The following is a 10,969-nucleotide window of genomic DNA, read 5'->3' as shown; positions in this document are numbered from 1 at the left end:
ATGGAGGAAGTTCTTTCGCGATTTAGTGTCCTATTCGGGGGACTGTGTCCATGAGCACAATCAAGCAGCTCGGCTGCCAAAACAATGCTTGGATGCTAGCGGTCGAATCTTACGCGAGTCGACTTTACGGCTCATTCGATGCAATGTAGTAAACAAGGGACAAGTCACCTGCGACGACCGGACCGAAGCTGAGAGTCAGTCTCGGGTACTCGCTGAGAGATCAAATGAGTTTTCGCGAGAACGTCCGGCAGAGCCAGGCGGAGAGTTCAGGGGGAAAGGATGCAAAGGTTGGAATGGAATTCTCCGGTGGCGATGAATTCTAAGAATAAGCTGTGTCCCACCGCCCTCTTTCGCTGTTAAGGAGCACTTTGTTCGAATTCCTGAGCCGCCCGAGTCGTCGGCAGCTACATCACGAGCAGCAGAGGCGGGACGCAAGCGGGAGATTCATGAGATTCTGTGCGAGGCCGAGGACGAGGCAAGGATGCGACGTCGGCGATATCGCTCGAACGAGAATATGCCCCCTGAAGGAATAAGGTCCCTGAGGTTCCCTCTCCGAATCCAATGACCAGCTCCAATCTATGAGCGCAGGTGGTTTTTTCGTGGGGATTCGACCTCAACAGATTCGTTCCTATGAGCTGGTACAAACACATGCGTCGAGACGTCCCCTAGCCAGCATCCGAGATAGGTCGAGAAGCCTGCGAGGTCTGAAATCTTAAGGAGATTTCATGATCAACCATGAATGGAAGTTCGTCATGCGGGCTTTTGTCACGTGACGCGCAAGTTTCTCGGAGGACATTGAATGGATTGCTTACGGAGGAGCTCTCAGGTCGTAATTAGAAACTTGAGTGCTTCTGTATTCCGAACGTGATAGTCTGAAGTCTGATTAGAAATTCAAATTAGTTGTAGTTTGGTTGATTCGGGGGTTTATCGCGCACTTGCTCGAATGGGCATGCGGCATAGGGACCGGCTCATGAATAGACCTCCACGCCCGAGACTTTCGGAGCCCAAATGAGACCACTTGTGAGAGCCAAGAAGAATTTTACCCAACCGAGTCATCGGCTTGATGGCCGACGCGAACTCATTTCTGTTCCGAACAGCGACTGTCCGTTCGCGACGCCGGCGGGAGGTCTCGGGGAGAAGTCGCTGTGCGTCTGCCCGTGTTGAGCCGGTATCGAACGGGCGCAATCGGTCTCTCTGGCAACAAGAGTCTTTTCAACGAGAGCCGTATGTCTCCTTCCAGGATATCCGGGCCTTTAAGATGATAGCCGGCCTGTCCAAGGATAAGGTACTTCCACTGATTGGACGTTTGGTGAGAACGAAAACTGCGCGCCCTGAAGATACGTCATGCGACGGCACATCCGCGGAAACCAGCACCGGCCATTTAAAGGTGAGTAGATCTGTCAGTTCAGAATTCGCGTGAGCGAAGTTGATCGGTGCGCTCCGCGTTCTCAGTAGTCTTTCGAGAAACCTCAAAGAATATCGTCTCTCTCCTCGGAGAATGAACCCAGTTTCGACAAGCGATCCGAAGGAGTCACCCGGAGAAATTATATAGATTGCGTGTGGATCGAGGGACCAATATTTTCGCTCAGGCGGGTACGTGGCTCCCGAACGATCTCCATGAACCGTCAAAACGAGCGAATTCTCAAGATTCAATACCTTGGAACGAGAACTCGCTCTCCCCCTCTACGCGTTTCGCATTCGCAAAAACTTTGAAACCTGTCCCTCTCCTGCTGGCGGCTCCTCTGAGTTGTCAGACTCCATCCCTAGGAGGACGCGTGTCGGGGGATCCTCTTAGCGGGAGTGGTGGCTCGTTTCTACCCCTCCATCGAGACAGGTACCCAACTCCCCCTCCCTTCCCCACTCACCCTATTGCAGTCAGTCTCTCGAAATAAATCACTATCGTCACTCACTTGTCCGAAGACACTCAGCTCGTCTCTACTCGAAGATCCCACCGCGCCGAGATCTGCGGCTCGACTCCCGCGCTTCCAGCTCTCCGAGCGCATCAACGATCCGTATATCTCCTTACTAACGTCCATAGAAATATGATATTTTCCTCCCTCTTACTCCATCCCGAGTCGCGAATCCACTTCGCCTGGATGTATTCAGGCTCGCCTCCATCGTCAGTCGCTCCACTGACCTTGAGTGAACTTATGACAACAGAGAGCGAAAGTCCCGTTTAGTTCCGGTCGGACGACGCAATCCCGCTCATTCATACATGGCGACTAATTACTCTAGCTTGTACATGCACGCATACACGCGAACGAACGACCGAACAAGCATACGTACAGTAATTCATTCATGCATGCATGCTCTTTCTTTGCAGAAATGCCTAACAGCTTGGGATCTGACGTCCTTAGGCGTCGGCTCATGCGTAGGCACTGGGATGTATCTCGTGGCTGGAATGGTCGCTCGAAACACTGCGGGACCGGGAGTGATATTTTCATTCTGTTTTGCCGCCCTCGCCTCGTTACTTTCAGGTGAGTTCGAAGCTAGGTACACCCCGTATAGGGACACGAGATCGACTCGACCAGGAAACTCAGATTTCGATCGAACGAGGCGATATTCGAGAACAATAGTTCTTCTTATCGGGCATATAACGCGGGTATTATTCACTACGCGACCAGCTTCAGCATGACCGACCGCAGCGAATATCCACCGAGATACTCTGCCGATGGACAGCTGGGTCTTGCCATTCCCCGTATGAGGGATCTGTATCGTGCCATGTCGCACTCCTTCGTCTGCCGTACTGTTTTCGTGAGTAGGTTCCCGAGAAGGCGAGCCTTCTGAGCAGGGTTGAGGCTGTAAATTCGACGGGAGGTCAAATTTGGTGTGGACAACGACGGGGCATGAACGAGTGCTCGTGAAAAGAGGCTCGAAAAAAGTCATTCGAGTCCTCAGAGAGTCGGGCCTCGGGCCCTTAACCTCGGGAGATCAAAACACAGGCGAGCTGTGATATGAAACGTCTCTGATCTCAGTAAAAAAGAGATTCATTTTGCGGGAAAACTCTGAATGGTAGAAGTCGACGATTGGCTTCGAGACCCTGTCGCGTGAACGTTCGCCCGAAAGTTGTGCCGCCTCTTTCTCCAGTTTCCAATCGAGCGGACGGGGATGCGGAGTCCCGGCTCACTTGCCAACGAATATACACACATAAACCTACGCCCGACCATTTACGAGCATCCGCTGCAGAACGCGTCGCGAACGAGGATTTCCCGGCAATTGCAGCGTCTGAAAACGCCGAGCGAATATATGGGATAAGAGCTTTTATGACGTACAACTTCAGCAGATATCGCCTGAGATCCCGGCTCAGGACAAACGGCTGTTCTCGCTTGAGGGAATTAAGCCGCTGGCCTGATTCTACCATGGGACGATTACTCCGGCTGATCCAATGTGCCCCGAGCGATTCCCTGAGCAGCCTTGATTCCTAGCTAAGACGGAGGATACACAATCAAAGAATTAGTCTTCGATGCTCGTTTCTCTCGAATGCATCCGAACCTATCTCTGGGTTACTGCCAGAACAACATCTGATGCAGTCAGCTCGTAGGAATGTGATATATCATATGAAGGTTAGCTGTACAGACGGCCCCCAGAGAAAACTGCGGAAGATGGCCTGAATTACTGTTGACATGTACGTAGCTGCGCTCCGGTCACGCAAGACACGTCGAGGCCCTGGACGGCCTGGGCACCTGAGTAACTTACGAAGCTGCGTCTCGACTCGTCTTCGGTCAGGAGAGAGTCATGGAATCCTTAGTGGATTGGTCTTCGGAGCAGACGACCGGCTGTCTTGTCAAAGTCAACCCTGATGGACGCGAAGCGGTAACCCATCTGGTTCGGAGCTCTCCGACTGGCTCACAGCTGCGAAAACGATTCCGATTGAGACCACGCTCTCCAATGTTGTCTTTCGATAGATTTTCCCCGAGACCCGATATCATCATCCGCGAGCGATCGCGCAATCAAGATCGATTCGGAGTCATCTTGTCGAGATTCTGCACCGTGGGAGCGATGAGCAGCTGAGAGGCGCGGCGTCACGTGTGTCGAGGGAAGTATTCGATCCGGTGACCTCGTACACAGATCCGTACACAGCGCATTCGATCGGGCCAGAGTTTCCTTCCATCCCGATTCAAGCTCTGCCAAGTCTGGTTTCTATTGTTCAGAAGGTCGTAACTCGTAACTTCTCTCCGGAAGGCCGCGCACGATAGATGAGTCGTAGTCGCGGTCGATCCAGAGCAGCAAAACTCATCTCCCACACTCAGAAGCAGAGTTCAGTTTCCGCAGCCTGCGACGGCTTGCTCGACAATTTACGAACGGGGGAGAGAAAAGCGGAATTGATGTTCTTCGTTCCTACCGCTCGTTCCTTTGACACTGTACTCAAGGTTCGTGCGACGTATCAAGTCAGATATGTAAATCAAAGCTGCCGAGAGGTACCTTTTGACCTCTCGTCCCGTTCAGCTGTGCATGGCGAGGGCGTGCGAAGCTCCCGAATTCCATCGATGTGGGGTTTCAGTGGGTCTCGTAATGCGAACTGCTGCCCGTGTTTGCTCAAGCTCCCGGGCTTGTCTCGTCCAGTGATGCGAAGGGCCGTCAGGCTTCCGACTCCCTCCTTCAGCTGTGTGATACCATCATATTCTCGAGACGATCGAGTTCAGGTCTTCATGGCATTATTCACAGCGATGCTTCGATGCAATCTTTCGCTCCACAAAGGTCTCAGGGAGTCTCAGGGGGAACGAGTTCGTTGGAATCATTCCGAAGATGCTCCGCGCCGGACCATACCTTCGGATACTCTGAGAGCTCTCCCCGTTAGACTTGTCTCTCCAGAGTGCGACTTCGCTCCCGGCTTTGGATCCTCAGCGAGCGTCCTGGGCAACCCTCTAAAGTAGAACACTGACTTAACCAGACCGACGCGATCCGGTATCTCCTCAGGCGGGCCGTACAAAATACCCGTACGGCTGATAGCCTGGGACATTGGGATGTGGGACGGAGTCCTGATTCTGTTTTGTGGATTCAGTACGCTCATCTGGAACGAACCGCCCTCGTCGCTCTCGAGAGTTCTGTGGACTCGGGTCCAGGCTAAGCTTCGACCTCCTCCATTGAGGATGGTCGCGGTGTCAAGTGCTTAGCTCTTTAGCAGTTCGCCCGCTCGTCTGCCACGGCTACTGGGCTGGCTGAGCTTGTTGTTCGCTTGATTAGTCGTGGAGAGTCTCTTGTGAGATGCATGCATGGAAGTCGTATTTTCGATTACCGCAAGCAGCCCGACGACGTAGCCACTGAAAAGCGGTCGCTGCGGTCCGCGCCCGCAGACTGACGCTCGTCCCCGGGAGGAATTCGTGCTCGAGCGAGTCTGGATTCACTCTTCCTTTAGAGTTCCCTGTTCGGACATATCCGGAGATATCTGCACGGCCGGGCATCGACTTCCCGCGAGAGCGTCCCGAGGTACGCCAGACGAGTGTTCTAAGCATACATACAATCGTGTAGGACTTTCTGTGCTCGAGTTCCCAGACGTTACATTCGTCGGCTCAGTACATATGCCACAGAACTTGGAGATGATGAAGAATCCTACGCCTTCTTTCCCATCATATTCATCATGTATCTTCTATGCCTGCGGCGCCCCTTTCAACCTGTTCTCAAGTCCGAATCCTTCCTACGCGTCACAGGTGTGACTATGAGATCCGACCTACTGCACGGTGCTCCTTTTCCCGTGCCTGGAACTCAATGCGTTCGGCTGGCAGTTGTTCCTCGGCTAGATCATGGCTCCGATCCAGATTTCGAATTCATGATCCCGTGGGAGGTTCCGTGATGCCTCATTCCGTCCGCTCCTATGTTATTAGCCAGTGGAGCCAGGGAGCAATATGTTCCCTCCTGGTGCCGCCTCTCCTTCGATCAGTGATTCCGATGCGGAGATCTAAGACCGGGAGCACTCGCCCGTGAAAGAAGAGAACTGAGACTTTTTTTATGACGGCCGCGGTGACGATCAAACGAAAGTCATTACGTGCGTATACTGGCTCGTGAATATCTCTTCGAAAATCCCATGTTCTTGTCCTCATGCCTCCCTGGCGATTCTCCCGCCCCTGGAGGTTTCGTGTTAAGAGCTGCGGGAACAAGCAGTTTTCCATTACAAAAAAGGGCCTCCGAGAAGAAGTCTTCCTTAGTTTCCGCGAAGTCTTGACCGGGAGCCGCGATGGCCACGAAAACTCGCGCCCCTCCCCCCTCACCCCCGCGAGAGCAGCTTACGATACGCAACCGAATCTGGAACTATCACGAGCAGCCGCAGTGACCGCCTCTGCAAGAACAAGTAAACATGGTGCTTCCGGCGGGGGCTACAGTGAAACAAAGTTGGACTTTCCCCGTCTGTCTGGCCCAGGCCGCGGTCCGAGCGGCCTTCGATATCGATTGGCAGAGGAACCTCCAGCTCGAGACACTTATTCTATTCTTGGGAGGCGAACATCGCTCAACGACGATGATGCAATTTTCAGCGTACACAATGTTGGACAAGAACTTCGTTCTTTCGGCGGTTCTTGTCGGGCCCTCTTACTGCTGCCGAAAATACCTTTTCCGCTTCCCGGAACTACTTCGAAGCTCCCGTGCCCCTCAATCCATGGAGTCGGAGTAGTCTCCGAATTCGCCCATTCTTCTCCACAAGCCCTAGAGCCCACGTTCGAGCCCAACGTGGGCGACGATCTCCTCGCCCATCCCCTTGCCGTAGCAAGAGAGAGCAAGTACTCGGAGGAGAGGCGGCAACGCAAACTTCTCGCGTGACGATCCCGCAAGACCAGCGCGCCGAAGACTCGCGAGAAGAGTAACACTTACGGGCTAACTCATATCCTTCACCGTGTTTGCGTTCCAGGCGTTTGCTATGCGGAGTTCGGCGTGCGCGTACCGAACACGTCGGGCTCTGCGTATATGTACAGCTACGTGACAGTGGGTGAATTTGTGGCGTTTGTTGTCGGCTGGAACATGATTCTGGAATACCTGATCGGCTCCGCGGCGGGAGCATGTGCCATCAGCGCGTGTTTGAACGCAATGTTCGGTGGGGCCATCCACGACTCGATACGGAACTCCTTCGGCACTTTCGTAGGTGAGAACTGGCGCCCGCACGCAGCCGCCAACGGGCGAATTCTCGCTCCCCTCAAGCCAGCCGGCTCTAATCAGGCTGTGATTGTTTCCGTCGCGCTGCGAGGGATCATTTCTTTTCGCTCGTTTCCAGGTCACACCCCGGATTTCTTGGCAGGCCTGATTACGTGTTTGATGACCGGCTTGATGGTTGCCGGCGTGAGAAAGAGCCTCGCTTTCAACAACTTCTTGAATGTTGTCAACTTCGTTGTGTGGTGTTTTATAATGTTTGCCGCTCTCTTCTTCATCGACTTCAGTAATTGGAACACGGAAGGTACGTATCGTAGTCCTATCGCGTCTCGACGACGAATTTCCGCCATCTCCTTCAATTCAAATCAATCATTCCTATCCAGGTGGATTTTTACCTTATGGCTGGTCTGGAGTACTCTCCGGAGCGGCGACCTGTTTCTATGCCTTCATCGGATTCGATATAATTGCAACCACTGGAGAAGAGGCGGAGAATCCCACGAGGGACATACCGAAGGCCATAACGTGGAGCCTCATTATCGTACTCACAGCCTACATCACGTCGAGCGTCGTGGTAAGTACAAAAGAAAGGAAAACATATGATAACAAAGCCGCGGTTCGGGTTGACCAACATCGAGGAAGTCTGTTCTCTCCGATCACCAGATACCTAGTCAGAAAGCAGGAAACCGTGAAACAAATATTAACAATAAAAGCCCAACGCAATGGACGACGCCAGCTGACGTGCCTGGACAGCTATCGACCATTGATTTCATTAATCAATGCCAAGTCTCCTCTGGACGCCCTCGATAATTGTCGGATGGAACGCACGTGTGCTTCCCTTCCTTTCGCCAAGAGCCACTGGAATAGAACCTAAGGGTCTCGGGTCCGAGGCGGAGCTTTCGACAGGCTTCCTGCGGGGTTGGACGTGAGACGGCTCTGTCCTCTAGATTTCGGTGCTCCCGCGCCAGATCAGGAATTTCTCTGCTGAACGAGAGCTTTCAAGGGGCGGATCATTGCTGCTCGCGAATCACGCGACAGGAGCAGACGATTAAAGGAATAGCTAAATTCATGAGCACATTCCTACATGAATTCGAACATCTACAGGTCACTTTGGTTGTGCCTTACTTCGAAGTAGATCGTGGCGCCGGTCTTGTCGAGATGTTTGCTCAACGAGGCTCGCCTGGCTGTCAGTATATTGTCGCGATCGGAGCGTTAGCCGGTTTGGTTGTGTCCATGTTTGGCTCCATGTTCCCCATGCCTCGCGTGGTATACGCAATGGCCAAGGACGGCCTTATATTCAGGTGAGTCCTAGTTCGTCGACTCTTTTCCCCTGCGAGCCTGGATCGGATCGCTCGCTCCGGGCCAGATTCGACGACCGGTACTAATGAGAATCCACTTATATCACAGAGCACTTTCAAGAGTGTGGCCTATTACGGAGACTCCTGCCATGGCAACTGTTATGCTCGGAGGCGCGACGGCTTTCGTCGCTACAATTATGGGACTTGACGTCCTCGTCGAAATGATGTCAATCGGTGAGTTCCGAGCTCAATTATTCCTACCGCAACGATGGAGAGAATCGCCCAGCGAAGGTATGGGTGGACGTCTGCTCAAGCTGACAGTGTCATTTCTTCTATGGCTCGATCGACTACTTGGCCCGTTCGCGGGAAAGGAACAATTATTATTCACGTGACTCGTCCGCGCCGCCTTTTAGCGATGAACGAGTGAGCCTCCATGCCATGTAGACATGGTCGCTTCCGCGTAATGAGCTTCCCGGTAGCGTCGAGTCCAAAATTCATTATTCAAGGGTTTGAACTTTCCTACAGCCGGACGGGAATCGTGCTCGTGCGTCTGGGCCGAACTCACCGACTAGATCATTTCAGGAACACTGATGGCCTACACTCTGGTTTCGACATGCGTGCTTCTGCTGCGCTATCAACCGGGCAACAAGACTGTCGTGGACATGCTTCCCGAATCTGTCCGATCGGCTTGCGCTACTCCCACTCGAGAATATCCGAAGCCCGTAGGCCAGCCGATGAACGCTAATCCTTTCATTAACAACACGATCGTCACCATGAAACGCTCGAATAGAGTCATGAGTCCAGACAGTGACGATGAAGACGGGTTCACCGGCATGGGAATGGGACACCGTTTCCCAGGTAATTTCAGTAGCGAAACTCAGAGGAAGTCTACGGGGACGCGATGAGGGTTGTCCATCGCGAACGGAAGGTCCGAGCTCGCAGACAAAACAGTCGCGACCCAGGTGTACAACACCGCCCTCCCTGCCGCCGCGGACAAAACATGACAAGCTGAATGATGGACTCGTTGCAGGAGTGGCAGCTCAATGGAAGAACCGACAGGACCTGTACGGCTCAATGCAGGAGGAGTCGCTCGAAGAGGAAGAAGATCTCTTCCAACAGCCGTCCTACTGGGATTTGAAGCGACGTCAAATTGGTTATATGTTTCCATTCCTGATGCAGAATCCCGGCCCGGCAACCGACTCGACCGGGACCTACGTCATCCGTCTGACTGGAGCTCTCTACGGTTTCGCTCTACTCTTCGACCTCGTGGCCGTCCGAGGTCAGGACGCACTCGGCGAAGGATCCGTAGTTTTGACACTGATAAGCCTCGGCTGCCTCGTCGGCATCGTAGTCACCGTCTTCCTGATTGGGAAACAGCCCCAGGCCAAGTAAGATGCGGTCGAGCGCGCGCGCTTTCATGCGCCGCCGTCATAACTAAACACCCGCCTTTTCGTAGCCACCTAGTATAGGACCTTTGCTCGCTCCGAGACTTCCATCAAACTATTTGATACCATCGGCCTCACCGGTTCCTCGGCTAGTGCGCGAGCCTCGCGTGGATGCGTCGCGTCATCGTCGAGCCTGATTGACGTTGCTGCGACCGCGTATTAAGAGCAGGTGGTATTCTTCGCAGATGCGACCTGAAATTCAAGGCTCCGGCAGTCCCCATAGTGCCGGCTATTGCAATCACTGTGAACATATATCTCATCCTGAAGCTTTCTCATCTCACGTTAATCCGATTCATTGTCTGGATGACTCTCGGTAAGTACTGGGAGCGGGATATGGATGAGCACGATGAGCGGGCGGATTTCCTTTTTCGACTGATTCGCCGGTAAACCGCCGAGTAATCGAACATTCATCGCCTCCCCAGGCTTCATGTCTTAATCCCCTTAATAACGGAGCGAACATGTTCAGTCGGATTCCTACCCATAGGGTCTCCAGATGTCCAACCAGAGTTGATAATTTTATGCTTGCAGGAATGTTCATGTACTTCGGATACGGAATCAAGGAAAGCAACCTCGAGCCCGGCTGTGAAGAGCGAATCGAGCTCAAAGTGCCAACGCAAATGGGTAGAGGATTAGGCGACACAAACAAGGCGAAAACAGGAGCGTCCGCACCTCCACCGCAACCGCCTCGTCCGCCGAAGCCAATAATACCCGGATCGCCGGTCATGAATCCTCTGACGAATCCGTTCTTGAACATGAATACCAATATAACCACAAGTCTCACGGAAGCAGTGACTAGCGCGACTGGGAACGGCACAGTTGTCACGACTACAGTGCAAAGAGCTGCTCCGATGGGGAAACCCGCTTGGGCGAATTTCGAGTGAGCGATCGTAGCCTTCAGGTAGACGACGTCGACGGTCACAAGGACACAGCATTCCGTTGCGGTGCCTCGAAATCGGGAAAAGAGATAAGACTGTTGACGTTGGATCTGCAACTCTCCCAGTCTCGATTACGGAACGTCCCCCTCGAACGTCGACGTCGAAGGAATCCGATGATCTGGATTCCACATCGAGAGTATCGGAGTTCTGCACTGCGGAGGGGATCGCATCGAATCTTCCGAATCTCGATCGTTCCGAACTACACATGTAGGAGGACGCT

At 53.2% G+C, this 10,969-nt stretch overlaps 1 protein-coding gene across 1 annotated transcript; it reads left to right on the top strand.

Annotated features, from left to right (window-relative positions):
- The first annotated feature begins 1,258 nt into the window (after positions 1–1,258).
- Positions 1,259–10,695, top strand: LOC100901554 (probable cationic amino acid transporter). The gene is made up of 11 exons (XM_029111894.1): positions 1,259–1,387; positions 2,324–2,477; positions 6,839–7,069; positions 7,199–7,378; positions 7,458–7,645; positions 8,176–8,372; positions 8,479–8,603; positions 8,952–9,227; positions 9,400–9,757; positions 10,000–10,127; positions 10,343–10,695. Exons 1-11 carry the CDS (start codon positions 1,259–1,261, stop codon positions 10,693–10,695), a joined length of 2,319 nt encoding a protein of 772 aa, XP_028967727.1.
- Positions 10,696–10,969: the final 274 nt, after the last annotated feature.

Source organism: Galendromus occidentalis, unplaced genomic scaffold (assembly GCF_000255335.2).
Source record: "Galendromus occidentalis unplaced genomic scaffold, Mocc_1.1 scf7180000077475, whole genome shotgun sequence".
In the NCBI taxonomy this organism is placed as follows: Eukaryota; Metazoa; Arthropoda; class Arachnida; order Mesostigmata; family Phytoseiidae; genus Galendromus; species Galendromus occidentalis.
The sequence above is the reverse complement of the archived record's forward strand: the minus strand, read 5'-3'. Positions and strand labels throughout refer to the sequence as shown.